Below are 21,503 nucleotides of genomic sequence, written 5' to 3' on the forward strand. Positions count from 1 at the left end.
TATAATACTCGTGAATGCGGCCCCACCAAACGGCGTTTACGCGAGATGCATACGGCGGTGGGGCCGATTTCCACAGCATAGCATCTTTCGTCCTCCCTTTCTCCCGTTTTTTTCTTTGGTCTTCTACTTTTTGTTCTCGGAAGGACTCCCTAATGTCCCTTGACTAATTTAATGGCCAATTTAACCATAAATACAACCCTACCTAACCCTAAACCCTAACCCTAACCTAACCTTGCTTGCTAACGCACGGGTGCACGCGCACTGCGGTGGGGCCTATTTCACGATTTTGCCGGTTAGGGTTAGGATTAGGATTAGGGTTAGGTTTAGGGATAGGGTCCCCGATAGATTTTTAGTTTCCCCAATCTGTGCCGTCTAAAAAAAACACGCAGCCCGCGCCGCCTCAGCTCAGCTAGCCTGTAGAGCTAGCTGTGATGTGAGCAGCTGCGATTCGACCCGCGCCCGTGCTTCGATACAATGCTCCAGCCAGAATCCTGTAACTAGGCACGAGCTCCTAATTGAACGTTGTGTACCAGAAGTCGCAGGAGCTCATATTTCATCACCTCTTTACCTACATTTTGAGTGCAAAAGATGAATACCCAATGAATAACATGCGTCAAAGTACCGATCAGGTAAGTTGAAATTTTGTTAGTTAGAAACTAATGGTAGTCTGTGAGTGAGGAAGTGGACGAATTAATATGCTTCCCAGGCGGTTTATACGGGTATAAGCGAACTTCGAATGAGGCGGGAGACCGCACACTCCGACGTCGTATTGCCATGATTCCAAGTCCGCTGTCTTGCAGTTGCACTTGCCGTGCAGAGCACGGGTTTCCAAACTGTTATTCTCTTAATATCATCAGTCTCTTGATAAGCAGGATCAGGAGTTTATACTCTCAAGTATGGGAAGTGGCACCTGATACTAGTAGAATAAAACGCCCCCCTGCCGCAAATAGACACCACAAAGGCTGTCACAAACGGGGTGTTTTGAGCTAATGTAATATTACGTTACATGATACTATCCTTTATGAAATAGACGTCCAAGTAAATCAACATGGCATAAATATGATACCAGTACAAATGTATAGTGGGCAATTCCGCGGTTAGTAACGTTACATTTGAACAAATTTAGATATTTGTTTTTACTACTAAATTACCATTTATTCATTTCAAGCCAAAATTATGTCAAAAACATGTTCATCCTTCCCAGGTCTATGATATAGAAAAGAATGAGTACAATCCAATAAATATTAGAATTGCTATGGCAACTTAAAGGGCTGGTTAGTAACGTTACGAAAAAAGGACATGAGAAAAAAATCAATGTCTTGTAACAAAAAGTGTGCAAAAATTCAAGTTACTTCAAACAAAGTGTTGCATTAATTTCAATTATTGCATCATGACAAATGTTCACACAATGTTTTTTAGCAGTTCGACCAATAATTTTTTAGCTAGACCCCCAAAAGCATGGTTAGTAACGTTACGGTTAGTAACGTTACATTTGTCCGGAGTAATTCCGCAGGTCATTTCACCCTTTTGTAATTGACAAAATGTCACATGACTTCTGGAGTATTTAAATGTATTTATCTTTTACCCTTTACCAAAACTTTGAGGAAAAAATTTCAAAGGAACCCACTGTAATTTGCATTTAAGTGAATTTCAGCATCCCCAGTCCCACATGTACATTTTAAATGATGGTTTTAGATCTCGCGAAATCAATCAATACGAAAGATAAAATCTACTGAATTTGAAAGACCTTAATGATTGTTGAACATCCATGGCATTAGTTGATACCTAGATTAAAGAGTAAGATAAAGAGGCACATTTCTTTCATCCATGTCATGTCCACCTAACTGCGGAATTGCCCATGTGTATGCTAGGTGACCAACACATTGACACTGTTGTCTGTAAACTTACTCTAGGCCTACATAATGAAACCGACACCCTAGCCCGACCAGACGCTGTGCGAAGTGATTCATACAGCAACTGGGTTCTGTATAGTTACCGACACCCTAACTGTGACCAGCCCCAACGCGTTGTGTATAACTGTGTACAAGGAGCGCCCCGGGGTTACCGACACCCTAATGCCCCAGTCACATAGACATCTCGCAGAGCTACCAAGTCTCACACATTCTGCGTGAGACTCAAGCATGTAGGGGCCATCCCACGATCTCACGCATGACACCCATTTTTCTCACGCATCGGGCGAAGTCTGCAACTTGGGCCTATAATAATGAGCATAGCTCAAAAGATTAAGGCGATAGTTGCAATTGAAGGTATATTTCCCTTTTGTCTTTCAAAATAAGTAAAAAATAGTCACTTAAGTATGCACCTGATCACACCATTAAGAGCTGAAAATTAAAAAAGCTCCCTGCCGTGGGAGGCCGCAGGGGGGAAAAACCCCTCCCACACCCTCGCTCGCGCGCACATTCGCATGCCGAGATGCCGAGTCATGAAAATCTCACTCATAAAATTTTTTTGAACTTGGCATCCCTGATCCCGGACCACTCCTGATCAGATCTGGGGTGATCCGGGGAGAGATACTTGTTAACGCCGGGAGGCCAACACGGCAACTTTTGGAGGTCAAAAACATCCGGGGTCATCCGGGGACTGCCGTGTTGGCAAAGCAATCCGGGGTGGTCCGTGTGGCCTGTGGCTGCCATGTTGATCCGTGTAGATGCCGTGTTGGTCCGTGTAGACGCCGCGCTCTTCAAGCCTTATCCGTGTAGCTGCCGTGTTGATGCCGTGTGTACAGTCATACTAACGCTCGTCGACGCTCCATCGAGGTCGAAACTATCCCGGAACTCCCCAGATTATCATAGTAGATCCTTGAGGATCCATGTTTATATATGACTGGGGCATAACCCCGGGGTGCTCCTTGTGCACAGTTATACCGTGGGAGCGTTGGGGCTGGTCGCAGTTACCGACACCCCTGTACTTGGTACGTACACAGCGCCCTGCGCTGGGGTTAGTTAGGCCTATGCTATAGCGCTACTTGTAATAAAGAACGAAATTCACGCATGAGACTATGCGCAGTGGTTTTCTATTCTTCACTGGGGATTTGAAAATATCAAAATGTTATTGAAAACCCTTGATAGTATTAGTAATAAACAAGAGCAACTGCAAAACAGTGACACTGTAGATTGTACGCGTTGGTAAAGCATTACGTGCACTTCACACGTATTGGCAATTTACTATGGAGGGTAGGGGTGTCGGTTACAAAGTACAGCACTACTGAGTACATGTCAAAATAACACCCCCCCCCCCCCCACATTTGAAGCAGTTATTTTTTTTATTGGAGTGTGTACCTCAAAATCACATTTTTAATGCCCGCTTGTGAATTCAGAGTATATTCTTTACATGTGAGTAAAATTGCAGAAATTCTGAGATATTTTAAATTTCTTTTGATACTGATAGATAAGATCATTAGGGTGTCGATGCATTACGACGCACAGTCATACTCATTTTGTTCAGTCGAACAACCCAGTATAATTCCAGTCACTTTAAATTTTAGATTCTTGGAGGAGACCTAAGCCGAAATATAAATGTGGATTCAGTACAAACAGTAATAATCTGAAACAAGTAGAAGTAAGAACACAGCAAGAAATTTTGAGGAAAATCTGACAATCTATCTGTTCAAAAGTTATGAATTTTAGGGTTTCAGTGCCATTTTTGCTGGATATACAAGAAGACTACTAACTTGTGTGACATCATTTTGGACAACAATATGTACAGAAAATATAAGCAGCTGAATTCCACAATTGGATTTTTCTTGAAAAGTACTCAATCTATCGACTTTGTAGCGACATAACAATATGTCATGGGTGATAAATATTCCCCTGCTTTCTGAAAGTTGTAAGTCATATGCTTTTCGTTAAGAAAGTGAGAATATTGATTTATATGTATATATATGTATATATATGTATATATATATATATATATATGTGTATATATTTATGCCTATTTCCTTTATATTGTTCATTGTCCATTATAATGACATCATTAAGTGTAGTAATCTCCTTGTCCAGCAATTAATGACTGCACCACAATTTTATTACTGTTATTAGAGTCATTACTGTTTAAGAAAGCAAACCTCGCATGGAGTTCCATAATGTTTAATCCCCCTTGAATTTCAAATGTTCCAAAGTCTGCATGTTTGTATGAATATAAATGGAATTGATAAAATTGTTATAATGATTGTTAGTGTTGAATATCATATTGTTGATATCGGCGCGTTAATTTTACGGATGTCATCTGTGTTGTATGTTCTTAAAATTGTGATTAGTAACTTTCGATGTATACCTGCAGTTATCTAAATGCATAATTGATCTGGTTAAGGATGTTAAGCATTTTCTTTAATGAAGGAATGATTCAAACAAATTTGATCTTCAGATTTTACTCAAACTTTCGCTGGTTTGTTCCACTAATATTGCTGCTTCCTCTCAAAACCCAAATTTATATTTGGGCTATGGTTTCCTTTAATGGTTTATAGGGTGGAAAACTCTTTAACATATCATTTTGTTCAGCTGACTGGTATTGTGCACTAGCTGCCATTGCCATTCATCATCGTTATTTATACTGTAGCCCCAGATCTAGAAGAAGTACACAGAACAGCATGAACAAACAGGAGAAGAAAGGGAGAATTAATCTTTGACAGTAATATTTTATTTACAGATCCTGGGTAGGCCCTATACAGAATGTTTCCCTTCCATTCCAGTTTTGGCTATGTGGCTGAGCTGAATTTGAATTGAAGTTGAATGTTGACAAGTGTGACCATGACTTACTGTGAATCTTGAGTAGTACGCTGTTTCAGACTAGAAATGATAGGGCATCTTGCTTGCAGTATTGACTTTGTTTTTTTTTCTTGGTCAATATTACTTTGATTATAGTCAGACACACACACACATGCACATACACACACAGACAACACTTTTTTTTCAAAACACATTTCTTTATTACAACACATCACAGGATATGTAAAGTGGGAATTGCAGAATCTAAGTATTCTAAGTAATGACTTTTGTTTGTACAGCTGTAATAGGGATCTGTGTGTCGGGATGATGTTTATCTGCCATGGCATCAAACCCAGTGCCCCCACCTCCTCCCCCTCCGCTGCGGACCTGTAAGCCTGTTCCATCCACATCATCAGCAAGTGGAAGTGTTCATACTCCAGTATTGAATGAAGAAGAGGAAACAAGGGTTACCATTCAAAGACTTCCAGACTGGTAAAATTCACAATATTTGATAACTTCTTATAGGTAGGCTTTGTGATTATGTTTGTCTGCCTTCATAATCGTTGCCGGTATGTCTACTTCAGTGAAGTAAGAGCCATAGTTTGCAGAATATTTGACACTGTTTCTCCGTGTGAGCCATGCATCCATGCACAGTCACATAATCCTACTATTTGCCAAGTTTCAAGTCTTTGCTCAAATGCACAGCTGCACACTGTATCAGTGATGAGCAAAAGAATGTAATGAGCAATGGGTGTGACATCATGATTTGGTACGGGAAGAATTCGGAACTAATGACCAAATATTCAACCAATATGTGATCTTCACCATCCAAATCTATGATTTTTCAAAGGGCGATACAGTGCACTCCTGTTGTAACGAACACAGTTATAACGAAATTCCGGTTACAACAAAGTAACTTTTCAGGCCGCAACATTATGTGCTCTATATATTTCTATTGTTTCTTTATTCGGTTATAACAACATTTTGATATAACGCAAGAAAACTGCCCGTCCCGAGGACTTCGTTATAATGGGAGTCCATTGTATCTGTTTCATCCCACATTTAAACCAAATGGTCAAGTGAGCCCCTGCACAGATGCAACATTTGGATTGCAACTTTCTCTCATGTTTGCAGATGTTAATTTCAGCCATAGTTTACTATCATCATCCTTGGGGAATTTACATCATAAATATTTAGAACTTCATGATGCCAGGGATATTGGCCCATTCACTGAATATTACATTATTACCAAGAAAAAAAAAAACCCCTCTTTTTCTTCAAAATTCTGCTTATTCAGATCCAGGCCTGATAGAGCCAAGTTTATGTATAGTATGTGCCTTTGTGGATTAAATGTGAGTACACTTAGAGTTCCTGAATAATTCCAGAGTATCTCTAGTTGACCTCTTTTTTGTTCAATAAGTTCTTTAACCCGTTGAGGACAGCCTGATTTTGGTATAACACACATTTCCCATAGACATCTGCCCGAGTATTCTCGGGACTCACCTTCCATGGGTTAACATTACTTCAAAGGGTTTGCTGCCATCATGTTCATGTGAACTCTAGACTCTTAAAGTGTGACATGAAAGGCAATCTTAAAATAAGAAAAGAAAAGAGAAATAGTTCAGTAAACATTTCAGACAAACAAAAAGACCTAGATCATATAGAATTACGGTCCCTATAGGTGATGCCACAAGGAAGAGGAAGGGGAAGACAAGATATATTGAGCAGTATTCAGGTTGAGAGCATATGAGATGTCATTCATGCCTAACTTTGATTTTGATTACAAAGAAAGAGTGCCTCTTATGTTTGTTTGTTTTTTCTCTCTGGTAGGAGAGTGATATCTGATCCTGACTCCTGTTTGAGATGGTTGGCATGCAATCGGCAGGTTACACATGTTGGTCAGGAGGGTCCAACGTAAGTGTATGAAGCAGTGACGTTGGTTACTTTCAGACGGTGATCCCAAACTTCGAGGATAAGCTCTTTGGAGTGCCAAGTGTTACATTGTTGATTTCGTCACAAAATGAGTCATTTCAATGAAATGATCAACTGATTTCATGACGAAATAGCAATGTAAAACTTGGCACCCCATAGAGCTTATCCTCGAAGTTAGCATTTCCTTGAGGTCAAAAGAATCACTGTCTAAACATAACTAATTACTTCAAAAGACTTCATACAACTCTGGTTTGCCATGTGATTATTAAGTCATTTGAAACAGGAAAGAACACGGAGAAAAAGCAAACAAAAGCACTTTGGAATGTAGATAGTGCATATCACATTTGAATAGTTTGAACAAATGTTTTAGTTATGGCAAACACTGTTGTAACTGTGTGACACACATATCTAGATATATACATATTTCTCATTGAATATGATACAAAGATCAGTGGGGAAATAGTGTCTGGATAATTACAATGTTATTGTGTGAAGCTTTTGCCAGATGTGTCGGTTGCCTATTTGCCACAAATTTTACCTATTATATACCCTGCACTGTTGTAGTTGTAGGGAGTTTACATCATTGACATGAATGATGACCATGCCTCCCGTTTCATAAAACTTGTTATCAATAATAAGTTACAATAGTTGTTATAAGCTACTGAAATCATTCCCTCAGATTGGCTGAGAGCATATTTGTCATAGAAATGTGGCAGTTATTATTGATCACAAGTTTTATGAAACGGGACTCAGGTACACCAATCATCATACTGAGAATTTCAAGTTCTTTTTGAAAGTGAGTTCATGTACTCACACTGGAAATGCTGCAAGCAATCTACTGATTCCTGTATGTGAGTGAATCTGTGTATACATGTAACTGTAAGCCATAAAAGCAGACCATTGGTGAAGCCTTTACCTGCTGAACATGGTAAACAAACCAGCCTGTGATCTGTGTGTTTGTGTCTTGTCAGATGTGGACTGGTGGCTTTGAGCATGGCAGCAATGATGTTGGGCCTGCCCGGGAGAACTCTGGCAGTCATCTTAGACGCAGCCAGGAACAGAGGCTTCACACTACAGGGAGAAATGTTCTCAGGTTCACAGATGATCTCTTATCCACATTCACTGTCCTGACCAGACTTAGATTTTATTCTGCTTTCTCCGATCTTTAAAACAATGCCAGTCTATGATATTTTGGTAGGCCTGTAAATTTACCCATCAGTATATGTGAGGCTAATAAAAGATTGTGATTTGTGATTCACACGTAGCCATGGCTGTGCATTCAAACTTAGGCTACAGCATGTAAATGGCCTGTATTTGTATGTGAGAGTATAATATGCATGATTGGATTTGTTTTAAGTGTTTTCATGCAGTCATAGATTTCTTATTTCAAAGAGAAGACCACAAAGATGATTTTAAAATAATATGTCTTGTGCTCCACATTGTACAATTTCAGCATTACTACAAACTAGGCAGTTATGAATGTGTGAGGAATCAGAATTTATTATTATTATTATTATTATTATTATTATTATTATTATTATTATTATTATTATTATTATTATTATTATTATTATTATTATTAACTATGTCTTGTAAATTGTTATTGTTTCATGTCATACAGCACAGACATCACTCAATTTCATAGTCATACTTTACATAGTCAACGTTGCTTGTCTTCTTGTCAATTCTGTTATCCAGCCAAAAACACCTTGAAATTAGCAGAAGAGGAGTTAGAGATGACTGGGATGTTGCTGTCTGGTGACCTGAGATCCAACATCTTGGAGATATTGAAACACCTGGCTAAAGGTCTTCCAGTTCTTATACCGTATCCTGACCCTATCATAGCCATTGAGATGGTTGTGTGTTTGCATGGTATTTGAAGTCATTCTTGCATACTGATAAACCAATGAGCTACTGTATGCGCTGTTATTTTTGTGGTTTAATTTTCATGAATTTTGTGAATCACTGTTTGACCTTGAATATAACAATGTGTGCGCTAGGATTATAATGCACTTTTGATAGCCTCCCTCGGTGTCAAATCGCAAAAAGAACATCTCGCGAAAATGTCCATGACCTCATTTGCGAAAATATCTCTGTGAGACAATGACAGCTTATACAGTGCAAGTGTATATGGTTTCTATTTTTCCTCAGCCGTGCAAATTTCATTCTTAGATCTTTATTCCTCAGTACTCCTAATTGATTTTTATTGGAAATTCATTATGCCATGTCGTATCTCTGAAGGTAAATACATGTAAGTATGGTGGTGTGCTCCGTTTCTTTCCCCACGTTGTAAGCCTTGACTTGGAGTCCTCCCAGATATGATGCTGATTACAACCATGAGCCTGCTTCCAGGAATGGACACAGGGCACACTGGGCAGTTCTTACAGGTGATGCAATGTTGCAGTACTTTTTTGTCCCACCTGGGCCTGGCCTTGATATTTTACCACATTTACTCTAGGGCCTATTATTCACTGGTGTAGTTCACTCACATGAATTATCACATGCATTTTTGTAGTGACAGTTCTATATCCTCCTTCCACTCCCTTGAACATACAGTATTTCTTACCCTCCATGATGTTTTTCAAATGTTCTAAATACAGCTCTGTGTGGAGGGTATGATGTGTGTACTGTATCACGAGGATCATATCAGCCCTTTGTAACCGTACTGTACAGCTTAATCCCCATAAACACTAGATTGATTTGGTAAACCTGCGCAAATGTGTTAAGATATAAAATGATGCTTCCTTTAGTTTGTAGGGATTGCCACTTCCAGGAGAATCCAGGTACTCAAAGTCCACACTAAGTAATTGAGTTAGGCAGTGTCCACTGGTGGTAAAACTATTGCTATTGACAGAATGTTTCGGGTAGATCAAACAGGGAAGTTCCACAACCTTTGTGAAGTCATCAGTGTGTTCTGATGAAGAACCATGCTGTGAGTTGGGTAAACCTTTGGAAAGTGCTCAGGTTATAGTGGAGTATGTGTATACATACTTTTGATGCCGCACTTGCATTCTTCAAGAGTTACAGCATGTCGATATCTGACGCAAAAGTGTGATACATGGCATAGTTGTGAGCAAACATGGTTTAGGTACACGCAGTGTTTATATTATGGTACATTCAGTGTGGCATCTGGAAGGTTTACCAATGAATGTATTGTGATAAAGAAGTTCACACATACATGTACCTGTACTTATTTCAGGAGACTTGTCAGAGCTTACAGGATAATGTAGAATTTGTCAGGTTAGAGATGGCAAGGTACAGTGTGATTTTTGTATTTCATAATATTTTTTTTTCAGGGTTTCTGCTGTCCTTCCCCCCAGACATGAAGACAACTCTTCCTATGGAATGCAAGAAAGACCTCTTTGCCACAAATTTAGTCTACCTCTCCCCTCCATGGTCAGCTGAGGACATAGCAAACCTCCCCAAGCTCCTCATGCATACATCCCACATCTACATGTTTGCCAGACAAGGCAAGAGTCGTCTGCTGGGTCTCTGGTCGTACGAGACACTTGCGGAGAGCAACAAGAACCTCAAGGAGTACGACCCCTCGAAGCATGCCCTCCAGGGAGAATTCATCTTTCCCGATGAAGGGTTAACGGAGGGCCTTGCTCTCAAGGCTATTTTATTGCAGACACTCCAACGCTGAGAGTCCAGCATGATTAGGCTTTTCAGTATTAACAATATCTGGATGTGAATCTTCCTCATGGGCTGCAAACACACAGAGAGGCCTGTGGTTTGACTGCATCATGCTGCTCTTTAACAATACAGCTGCATTTATCACTTCCTCAACGGATGATTTTTATGTGTAAATTGTTTGAGCATAAAAAGAGAGTAAAAATTTCAGTACTGATAAGATTCACTTGCTTTTGAAATCATGATGAGATTCAAATCTGTATTGGTTGTAAAGTCATTATGGCTTATGCTAAAGTTTAAATTCTTTATCTAAATATAACCATATTTATGCAACATGGTCTGTATGTCTCCACACAACTGATGCATGTTTTGTATGCAAGCAGCATTTTAAGTGTGTTTTGCCATGGCTGTCCATCAACATTCTCAAACTGTTCTGTTTCATATCCAGGGGAACCTCGTTATAACAAGGACCTGAAGACAATTACCCTGTTATATCAGGTTTAGTACTATACCAGGCTATAACAACAAAGAAATATAAAGATTGGGGACCTGCAAAATAACCTTGGTATAAGATTTTTGTTCTGTCTGACCCCTTTACAACAAGGTCCCATTGTACTAACACATATTTAGAGAGAAGTTGATATACCCATGCCAGCAAAATACAGGTATTTGGAAAGAAAAGGATGTTTGTTGTGCACAAGCTGTGTTAGTAAATCATTTGCCAAAGTTTGTCAGAATTTATATCGAGTACTGCCTCCACACATGTGCCTGCAATGTACAGTGAAGTGTGTATAGTAACAAATGTGTGAGTACAATACAGAAATAAAGGTAGGAAGGATGTGGTAGAGGAAGAAGATAACAAAGGAGATGATAACCACTATAATTCAAACACAATAATCATTCGCTCATCTGTTCCTGTGTGGTGCTGTTGACTGCTGATATTGAATATTTAGACTATCCTGTGCAGCTATACCTTGCCAACAAGGCACAAAATGTCAACTCAATGGCCTGAATTCACGAAGGTGGTCTAGATTTAAACCATGGTTTATGTATATTTCTTCTGCGTAGATATGACTGACAGATTGCGTACGCTAACAGGCATCCAGTAAAAAAATGTGCATTGATGTGCGCATGCATGTATTGGTACGCCTATTTAATGCTTATTTTAGACCATGGTCTAAATTTGTACCATGGTCTAAGTTTAAACCACCTTCGTGAATTCAGGCCATTGTGTCTATCATCCACCGGGGCCTTGTTACAGTTGTAGTGAAACAGATACTTCTATTTTGGTCTTGTTTTCTCTCAAATTTGAATTGAAATGAATTACAGTACATGTATATCGTTTGACAATACAGTTACAAATAACACTACATAGGTAGTGAGACAGTACTAAAATGGTCTTCCAATTCTTCTCAAGTTAAACTTGTATATCTGTCTTGCCAGGGTAGTGGAACAAGGGTTTACTGATCTGCTGTGTCATGTGTACAACTCTTAGTAGACATAGAGAAGCATATAAAACTATAATTTTTCTATTTCTTTTAAATACATGTACACTTTTGTAAGTGTATGACCTTTGAATTGCATTTTGTGATTGTTTCAGTAGCAAATCCCTTACCTACTTAATTCTGCTGTAACTAATTAAGTCCAGAGGTGCTGACGTCAACCCACAATTGAACATGCATGAGCAGCATTTCAGGCAGCATTGCACAGAAAATACTGACTTGCCTGTGCTATCTAAAGTTCTTGGCAATGCCTAGCATTCACCTTCATTGATAGACACCATGCAAGAGTGCTGTGCTGCCATAAGGCTGCGTTCACATAGAATCGTATTAGAATAGTATTCGGTATTCGCTATTCGCTATTCGGGCACCGAATACACCATCACCCGCACCGTCAACTCACCATCCCATGCAGTGAGGATTTCTTCCTCCTACATCCCAGCAAATCTTATTAACAATTTCTAAACTGCATCAGAATGTCAGTCTACATGCTTATTTTTGCTAAAGGGCAAATCCAGACCAAAAGTGTCATTATTTCATAAACGAGAGACGGTATACGCTGCAAGAAAATCAAACAAGCTCGATTCCCACTTTGCTATACTTTTCGCAGCTATTCGTACTTTCGAATAGTGCCCTCCTATGTGAACCAGTGTTAGGAAATCCTATCGTTCGATTCAAGCTATTCGCGTGCCCTCGAAAAACGTGCCCGAATACCCGAAAAGTATACTTCCATGTGAACGCAGCCTAAGGAAATTTGTGAACTTGTGCAATAATGTTTGAAGTCTGTATCAGATCTGTGTATGATTTGGATTATGATATTTTATAAACTGAACAAACACAATTTCAGCCTGTGCGACTTCTTTTTTTCAAATGTTCATTGTAATTGTCACTCTGTATGTCAAATACACTGTAATTTGCTTTGACAGGAAAAGCTCAAGACGCATTACAGTCAAGGGTCCCCAAATATACATGTATGTGGATACAGTAAAAGTTTGGCCAATTATCAGGCAATTCCTTCAAGAGTTGGGAAGTTTCAGCGTTGTGGTCAATTAGATGCGCTTCACTGCAGCATGAAAAGCCTCATTAGGGCAAAGCATTTCTGTTTGTATTCAATAGACACATGCAGATAAACTTCCAACACCACTACTCTTCACGCGCCACATTCGCACACCCGACTCAGTCGATGGTGTGCCAACTTCGCATATTCTGCTCAAACACACGACGCGCCCAAACCGATCGATAAATCGCCAAAGCCACAGTACAATGAAAGCGTTTCTTGCAATTTCGTTCCTCTGACATATAGCTTGCATTTTATGTGGTGATTGAAGGTGTTTCCTACAGAATTTGTGTGTAAATTGTAAGTTTCTGTAACTATTTTGTGTGCAAAAGTCATGCCTTTTTAAAATAATGTAGTTCCTGGTCATTTTAAAAAAAAAAAAGCAATAACAGATTTGTCATACAATTTACATCAAAACAGAGCTTGACTTTTTTTTCTACAACTTTGCTCACTACATTTCCGGCTAAACAGAAATCTATAAAAGTTACATGGATTTGAAAAACAATATTTTCACAAAACATGACATCATTTGTGTCTCAGAATAATGTGGCACACTTTGGATTTCCACCATGGCACATATAAAATCATCCATGAAATTTAGAAATGAACATGCAATGATTTTGTGAGAAAGATTTGTAAAGTACATGTACACTGTATTGGGTACTCATAAAAGCTTAAAAACAGTTTCTGATGCATGTTTGTATTGTTATATTTATGGGTTAAATGGGTAAGAAATTTCCAGATTAACTCTTAATGTGCCAGGCCCAAAACCCCTAACGTGCCAGAGGTTTTTACCTAACGCCAGAACGTTTCGAAACTGGACTAACAATGAAATTTAAAACCGCCATATCTCTGAAACTATTGACTTTTTTTTAATTGAGTTCTACACAACATATATCAAGAAATGTTTGTTCTTTTGTGTCATGCAGTCAGTTTGCCACAATTTCTATCTGAACCTGAAATATTGCAGAAATAATTGATACATCAAAAAAGTTATTAAAGATTTTCGTGTAGTATGGAAAAAAAGAGTCAGTCGTGTTTTTTCTTCAATGGAACACTCCCTTGACTCTGTGAGAAAGTTTTAGAGCAACATCTCCTCTTTCAAATGATAACAAAATTGTCTTCTAGAATTGTATGATTCCAAAGATACTAGCAGTTTATTTTGTCTTGGCAATTTCTCTTTTTGCCTCAGTAATTCATTCCCAAATCTGAGTCCTTTAGTCCCAGATCCTGTATTTGCAACTAAAGCAATAGTCCCGGGCCCTGGAATAGTGTCTTTTGTCCACCTGAGAAGGAAGAACCTGCTAATCCTCCTTTTGTCTAAGCGGACTGCGGGCGGGCGTACTCTATTGAAATCGGCAGGCCTTTGTCCACGCGCAATTCCTTTGCTAGTGTGGGGACGATTAGTTACATTCACCAAAACAAAAGGATGAAAGACTTGACCGACGAACCTAAGCTGACCCTCTGTGAGGGACAAAATAAAAGCAGCTTCCCGCAGGACAGCGTCCAAGCGGAACAATGCGAGTGGAACCGCATAGACAATACACGCAGATTCAATAGCATACACACGCGTGGTTTACCTATGAGACTTTTGACCCATACACATCTCGCAGAGGGTGCGCCCGCTGCGGATTTTCCCGACGCGAAAAAAATACAACTAGCTGAAAAATCGTGTATTTACTCAAAACTTTCCAATGTAAGCATGCTCATATTTTTAGTGGAAACGATGGCTATACTAATCAGCTACCAGTACATATCATTGGCAGTTGCTTGGTGTAACACATTACGGTACCACAAGAACTTAAATGATCAATGCTTTTCTTGCTCTTTTTAGTCGCCGATCGGCGACCATGGCACGTTAAGAGTTAACCTTATCTACATCCATAGTTTCCCACAGACAACCTTTAAAATTTGTGTAAATTCAAATCATGAAAAAACTGTGAGGTTCTGAAAGGTGATAGAGAGCTTAGGCTGATATTTTGACATGTTATATTTATGTGTAGTGTTTAACCAATTCGCCGTTTCACTGGTACAAGTAGACGCACTTATGCATGCCAAGTACGAACCCTTGCACCACCACCACAACACATCCTAAAAACACACAAACACAGTAACGCACACAGACAGTAATCACTATACACTATAGCTTGCTCTCGAAAAAAATGAATAAACTACATGTAATTCCCCTGAGACTCCAACCTTTCTTCAGGCTGTTGATTGAAAAGAAACTTACAGTCGCCGTGAAACACATGGGGACACAACAGAAACTGCTGTAGCATTTGGCTGCATACGCGTAAGATCATAATACATTTGTATCTTGCTTCAAATGACATGTTTAGAAGCATGCATGTCGTGGGACTTCATGAAGATTGTTTCAAAAATTACGCTGCAAGATTGTTGTGTCAGTGTGACTTTCGATGAGCTGTGGCTGTAACTGACATAATATGCTGTGTGTCTGATGCAGAGAGGTGTGTGTTTAGTTTGTGGTATCTTCAATGTGAATGAAGTAACATGCTTCCAGGTTAATTGGGTACTCTGCTTAATCGGTTAAGAAATGCTCCGCCGGAGACTTCTGTACCAGCTAGCTAGACAAGGATAGCTTGATTAAATGGCTGCTGGTTTTGTGAATACTTTTGAGAACATAATGTACCATCTAAGCATATATCAGGACCAAGTGAAATCCTGTTTGGAGGAACTTGAACCATGTTACTAGTACATGTATATTGACTGGGTATGTGCTTATCTTTTGTCGTTCTTGGGCGAGTTAATGAAGTAGCACTTATCAAAATACCTTGGCACGACTGAAAAAAAAAAATGCAACAGAAATAATCAATGCAGTATGTGCATTTTAGATTTTAGTGTAACTGACAAAGCAATTACCTAAGTAAATTTATTTTACAGTTTGCATTTACATATTCATGAAAAGATCTGTACAGTAATATACAAACTTATGGAGTCACGTTCAACTTGCATTTCTCAATTAATTCCCAAACATAGACACAACAAACCTTTCATAGAAAGGTTTATCTAGAAATAATTGTGATATCTCATCAATCAGGCATTCTTCTGTGCCTGATAATATGCATTACACTTTTAGGAAAACAAAACTCATACAGAGGATCACACAGTTCTGCCACAATAATGTTCAATCTACAGAATCACTAAATGTGAAGTGATTTTCAATGACAGGTGCACTTACACAAACTGCACAGTGTACTTTAAGCTTAATTTTTGGTTACATGGAAAATCCTTGACATACACAACCATGAGTTGACACATTTCATACATAATGAAAGGATGATGTACTATTCCTTAATGACTTTGTACTGCAAATACATCCTATTCTTTTTCTCCTTCAAAAGATACCGTTTTACTCCTTATCAAAATCAGTTTATTCACTCTTTTGATCTGTCAGAAACTGGTATTATTTAAACATGCCAAAAATCTTGAGATATATAATTTCTTGTGTGAATGTACTTGAAATGACAGTCTGCGTGTCATCTATTTCCCCCTGAAATTATTGCTCGAAGAAAATGAAAAGAAAAATGAAAAAATATGACCAGTCAGCAGAAATACACGTTGAATTAACTGTCACAGGCTATATACTCCTACACTGCACCATCAAATCAAATGATGTATACCTGCTTGCTACAATACAAGTTTTTCATTACACTTTCACATAGAGCATATATCGCATGCATTCATATCAGGACCTGTAAAAATATATCTTGCAACACATATTTGCAAATTGAAAATTGCTCTATCCCCCCACCTCTCTACCCCCCCCCCCCCCCCCCCCCCACCATGTGGGAATAAAAACAAATTAATAATACAATTGCTGCTGTAGCTTGTATTCCATCAAAAGTTTAGGGGGAAAAAAAATCAATATATAAAATAACATAAGTGGAGAGACTAGCTGTCTGGTTTTGTGTGCAACTTTCCAGACTGTCTTACTAATACATTCATATATTTTTACAAAATTCAATACAAAATATATGTGTTGTTGGGTAGGATAACGAACAGCCACTAAGAAAAGTCAAACAAATGTATTCATAGATTTGCTCCTCTTTTCTTTTCTGGTTTCAAAGAGACATGCAACCAACAAGGTGACTATAATGGAAAGCTACAGTTGACTCAGTACAGGGTATAGGAAGGCAACAGTGCATTTACCTCGCTCTTTGCCAGAAAGGTAGTTTCCTGGCTCATATTCAAAAGGACTACTAGTATATAACTGTAAGCCATCATGATGAAATACTTTAAAGGGAAATGGGCAATGGAGAGCTACAACCTTTAGAATGACTGCCAACACACACACACAAAAAAAGGAAAAGGGACATTTCATCCTATCTTGTTCCATTGCTTCCTCAAATTTGATTAAGACTCATGCAGAGTAAATACAACTCTTAGTATCAAATCAAGAAAGACAAATGGAAACAGAATTGAAATATATGAATAAATTCACATGCAAACATACCTCTACAGGATATTTGTACTTACATAAATCATATTTGGCACAGTGGCAATTTGCAAGTATGCCTGTAATTAGATATCTGATAATTCACAGTACATTTCATAACTTTCACAATGAATTATAGGTAGTTTCTACATCCTCCAAAACCGTCAAATACATATTTTCTAAAATGCATCATAAAGTGGAGACACAATTATTCCTTTGAATTTTTTAATGACTAACTCAATGGAGCCATTATACTACTAATAAGGAATTTAAGAAAATGGCAAGTTATACAGGCCTTTTGTGGCAGTATCATGTAGTAAGTAATTTGAGTGTACAAAGGTGTGGGTAAAATTTGGACATTTGTATAACTGTTATTGTCACTAGCTTGGGACGTACCGGTAAACAGTCCTTGGACCAAACTAGAAAGTGTCTAGCTTGCCATAAAAATCACACTTTTGTTCTTTACATGCATATCACCATCTTTGGATAATGTCACATAAGATACTATCCAGATATGTGTCTGGCTCTCTGGGATTGTTTTGTATTTGATACAGAGTATTAGCTTAAAGGACAAGTTCACCTTCATAAACATAAGGATTGAGAGAATGCAACAATATTAGTAGAACACATCAGTGAAAGTTTGAGGAAAATTGGACAATCAGTGCAAAAGTTATGAATTTTTAAAATTTCTGTTTTGGAACCGCTGGATGAGGAGACTACTACAGCTTGTGAGTCATATGCGTACAACAGTATAAAGAAAATATAAAGAAAATTCAACATATTTTCACTTTTTTCGCATAATAAAAGAGCACTTGACTTGCCTCTTTCTAAAGGCAGGGGGAATAATATTACCCATAACATTTGTCGGTAACGAGTCGGGGGAATGTGTACTTTTTTCATAAGATGAAATTTTGTGAAATTCTCTTTATATTTTCCTTATATTGTTGTACGCATGTGACATCTAAGTTTTTCACACACTGCAGTAGTCTTCTCATCCAGCGGTTACTGCACAAAAACTTCAAAAATTCATAACTTTTGAACGGATTGTCCGATTTTCCTCAAACTTTCAATGATGTGTTCTACTAATATTGCTACATTCTCTCAATCCTTATGTTTATGAAGGTGAACTTGTCCTTTAATCTTTTTCTCATTTTTTTTTTAATACCAGTAATCATTGCAACCTGATATCTTATTCTTTTCTCCTTTCTCTATGAGCTAAAGTCACTGAAGAGTGGTTCTTTAGCATCAATAACTGACTTTACAGATCACACACAAAATTGGTGCAAATTAAGTAAAAATGTACAACTCACAACAAGATCTAAATTTCATATTTGTCTACACACACATGAAAAAAAAAAAATGCTCCCCCTTCCTCTATATGTACTTACTTTATCGATGAATGGAGCATGTGGGCCAGACTGTCTTTAATACATACAATCTAATCATAGCTTTCAGGACAAAAAAGGAAGAAAATACAGAACCACAAGAGAGATAAACAATGAAAAGTGGTGAACACACAATTACATCAATCTCCTGGGTTGACGTCCTCCACGCAAGGGGAAAAAAAAAATGCAATATCTGGTATTCTATTCTCAACTTTTCCCATTGCAACACTATTATGCATTTTTTCCCCATTGGGTTACTGTGGAATAATTGAAAGGGGAAAAAGCTGCACGGAGTTTAACGCAAATAAGGAAGAAAGTGCAGTATACAACTTTCACAAAGCTTTGTATGAATTTGCCCTGAAGGGAAACATAAAGAAAGAAAGAAAAAAAAAAGAATGAGAATTTTGGCCACAGTCACAGCCATGATTTCAAGGCAACCACTTCCCCCTCCCCCCATAAACAAGTTATCTACTTATCGATAATTTTCATATGGTCTGCAAACTATAATCTCCCAGCTTTACGAAATGAGGTTTTAGCTGCACATTTGCACTTGTTTCCACACTAATCTTGAACCGTTCCAAGAAAGCTCCTTCACTTGCGAAGAGACATACATGTACATATGGTATATATTTACGATAAACAGTAAAACAACAGTGCATGGACTCTCATCAAACAAAACATTTACACATCGAACTTTCATTGGTCCCATAGTGCAGTCTCCTCCCTGACTTTTGAGACATTGATGTAGTGAAACCACACACAAAAAAAGAAAAAAAGCCAGGTTATTTCAACTCGATCAGGGGGTTTTGCTCTTTTAATGCATATATACATGTACACATACAAACATACACACACACACACTCATTCATTCACAGACACAAAACACAGACACACGCAAACATAAAACATGCATTTGATACACTGGCAATTTGAAAGTCCCATATCATGGAATTGGTGAAACACTGCGCACATCAATGAAGTGCTGGTGTGGTTTCAATCTTGTAGAAACCTTCCTAAAATATGATCTAATCATAAGTGGCATTCTTAAAGGGACTGTACAATACTGGTTGAGGTAGGGATTCATGTTTTGAACATTCCTAAGTGAGATAATGAAAAGCTTCTTCTGAAATATGAAAGAGCATGTAATTTTAAGAAGGATTCAACGTTTATTTGATGAAAATTGGTTTTCAAATGGCTGAGATATCCAAAAAAGTGCTAACAATAAAAGGTGACATGCCCCAACTTTATTAGTATCTCTTTGTTTCACCCTGTTTTTGGATATCTCAGCCATTTCATAACTGATTTTCATCGAATAAACTTTTGATACCCCTCAGAACCGCATGCTCTTTGACATCTCATAGAGTGGTTTCTGAATATCTCACAAAACATTAAAAGCTAAATCTTCACCTTGACCAGAACTGTACGAAAGGGAAATCATTGCCCCCCCCCCCCCATGAGGCAAGAAAATATAACTTAAAACCACTTGCTTCGTGTTTGTGAAGGTGTGAGCTAATAATGTATTTTAATGCGGACACTTTGATAATGACATTGTAGAAGCCGATGCTTTTTAGTTATATTCACACAAATACATTATGTAAATGCAAAAAGTTTCCAAAGGGATCTATTACATACTTGAAAAAAAAATGTAAATAATTTGATGGGCTACTGTAGTTGAAAATTAAAGACAAGCGATTTATAAGCTGTGACAACTTTGATGAATATCTATGAAAAAGGACATGCTATATTTGGCAACTCTATGAATAGTTTGTGGGAAGTTTGCTTATCAAAAGCGAAAGTCATTCAATCTGAACTAATCTTCTGCATAGATAAGCAATTCAAGACTCATGCCGAAGAGTGTAAAAGGTTGTATGAAGTTCTGCAATCAGACTGCCTCTGAAGAAGGCATCTTTGGGATCGATTTCTACTAAAGCTTGCACACAGGCACACACACATTGACAGTAAGAGACAAGACAGCATCTTTTCCCCTCCATGTTGCTTTTGGATGTAATTTGGGCGGGTTGTCAGTGTATTCCATACATATCAAAGGGCAGTACATACATAATGATTCTTTCGAATTGTCATGCTAAAACCTACCCAGTAAAGAAGATTCTTCATTGAAAAATCACCCAGAAGTGTTCCCCCACCCCCTCCTTCACAGTTTATTATTCTTTGTTAATTTCACTAATTTAAACTATGTATGTAGTATATGCGTCATGAAACAGACCAAAGGCATTAATGTCATTGAAGTAACCATATTGCCATGCACAGTTAGACATAAACAATCGTCTTTGCCACATTTCGTAACTTCTTGGTGCACTAAAACCTACATGAAGCACCAAATCCCATGATGGAGATATTTGCTTTTTTATTTCTCAAAAGAAATAGCAATATATAGCGCGAGTCACAGCACAAAAAGTGGGTGTCATCAGCAAATTAAGCACACTGATGAGTCACTCTCCTTGAAAAGCAATGGAGGGGGAAAGATGGAGAGATATTTGGTAAGACTACAACAAAACATAAAAATCTGAAAACAAGTTTTAAACATCTGCTTAGCGGCAATACTACTACTACCAAGGTTGAAAGTAACATAACATACGGAGAAACTGATTTTAAATGACACATGATACAAGGAGGCTTGTACAGGTTATTGTAATGACTGAACTTTCTGGCAAAAATTACGAAAAACATGGTGTAGATTGATGTGAGCCTTAAAAACAATTTTCTTTTCTTTTTTGGAAATAATGTTCAACATGCGCATGAATTGATGGCTTTGAAAGGGCAGGGACATAGCACTGCAGCACTGGGGTTTGTGGACCG

General features: G+C 38.2%; 1 protein-coding gene across 1 annotated transcript; it reads left to right on the top strand.

Annotated features, from left to right (window-relative positions):
- Positions 1–439: 439 nt before the first annotated feature.
- On the top strand, positions 440–10,319 carry LOC139730899 (actin maturation protease-like). The gene is made up of 7 exons (XM_071641776.1): positions 440–629; positions 5,024–5,216; positions 6,555–6,638; positions 7,628–7,749; positions 8,355–8,481; positions 8,973–9,043; positions 9,953–10,319. The coding sequence occupies exons 2-7, from the start codon at positions 5,065–5,067 to the stop codon at positions 10,300–10,302; spliced, it is 906 nt and encodes a 301-aa protein (XP_071497877.1). The 5' UTR covers positions 440–629; positions 5,024–5,064; the 3' UTR covers positions 10,303–10,319.
- Positions 10,320–21,503: the final 11,184 nt, after the last annotated feature.

The sequence above is a fragment of the Diadema antillarum genome, unplaced genomic scaffold (genome assembly GCF_040938485.1).
Source record: "Diadema antillarum isolate AM-2024a unplaced genomic scaffold, OU_Dant_1.0 seq00000343_RagTag, whole genome shotgun sequence".
In the NCBI taxonomy this organism is placed as follows: domain Eukaryota; kingdom Metazoa; phylum Echinodermata; class Echinoidea; order Diadematoida; family Diadematidae; genus Diadema; species Diadema antillarum.

Coding starts and splice junctions, on each gene's coding strand:
- LOC139730899 (XM_071641776.1), top strand. CDS start 5,065: ATGGCATCAAACCCAGTGCCCCCACCTCCTCCCCCTCCGCTGCGGACC. Junction 5,217..6,554: donor ATTCAAAGACTTCCAGACTG/GTAAAATTCACA, acceptor TCTCTCTGGTAG/GAGAGTGATATCTGATCCTG. Junction 6,639..7,627: donor GTTGGTCAGGAGGGTCCAAC/GTAAGTGTATGA, acceptor GTGTCTTGTCAG/ATGTGGACTGGTGGCTTTGA.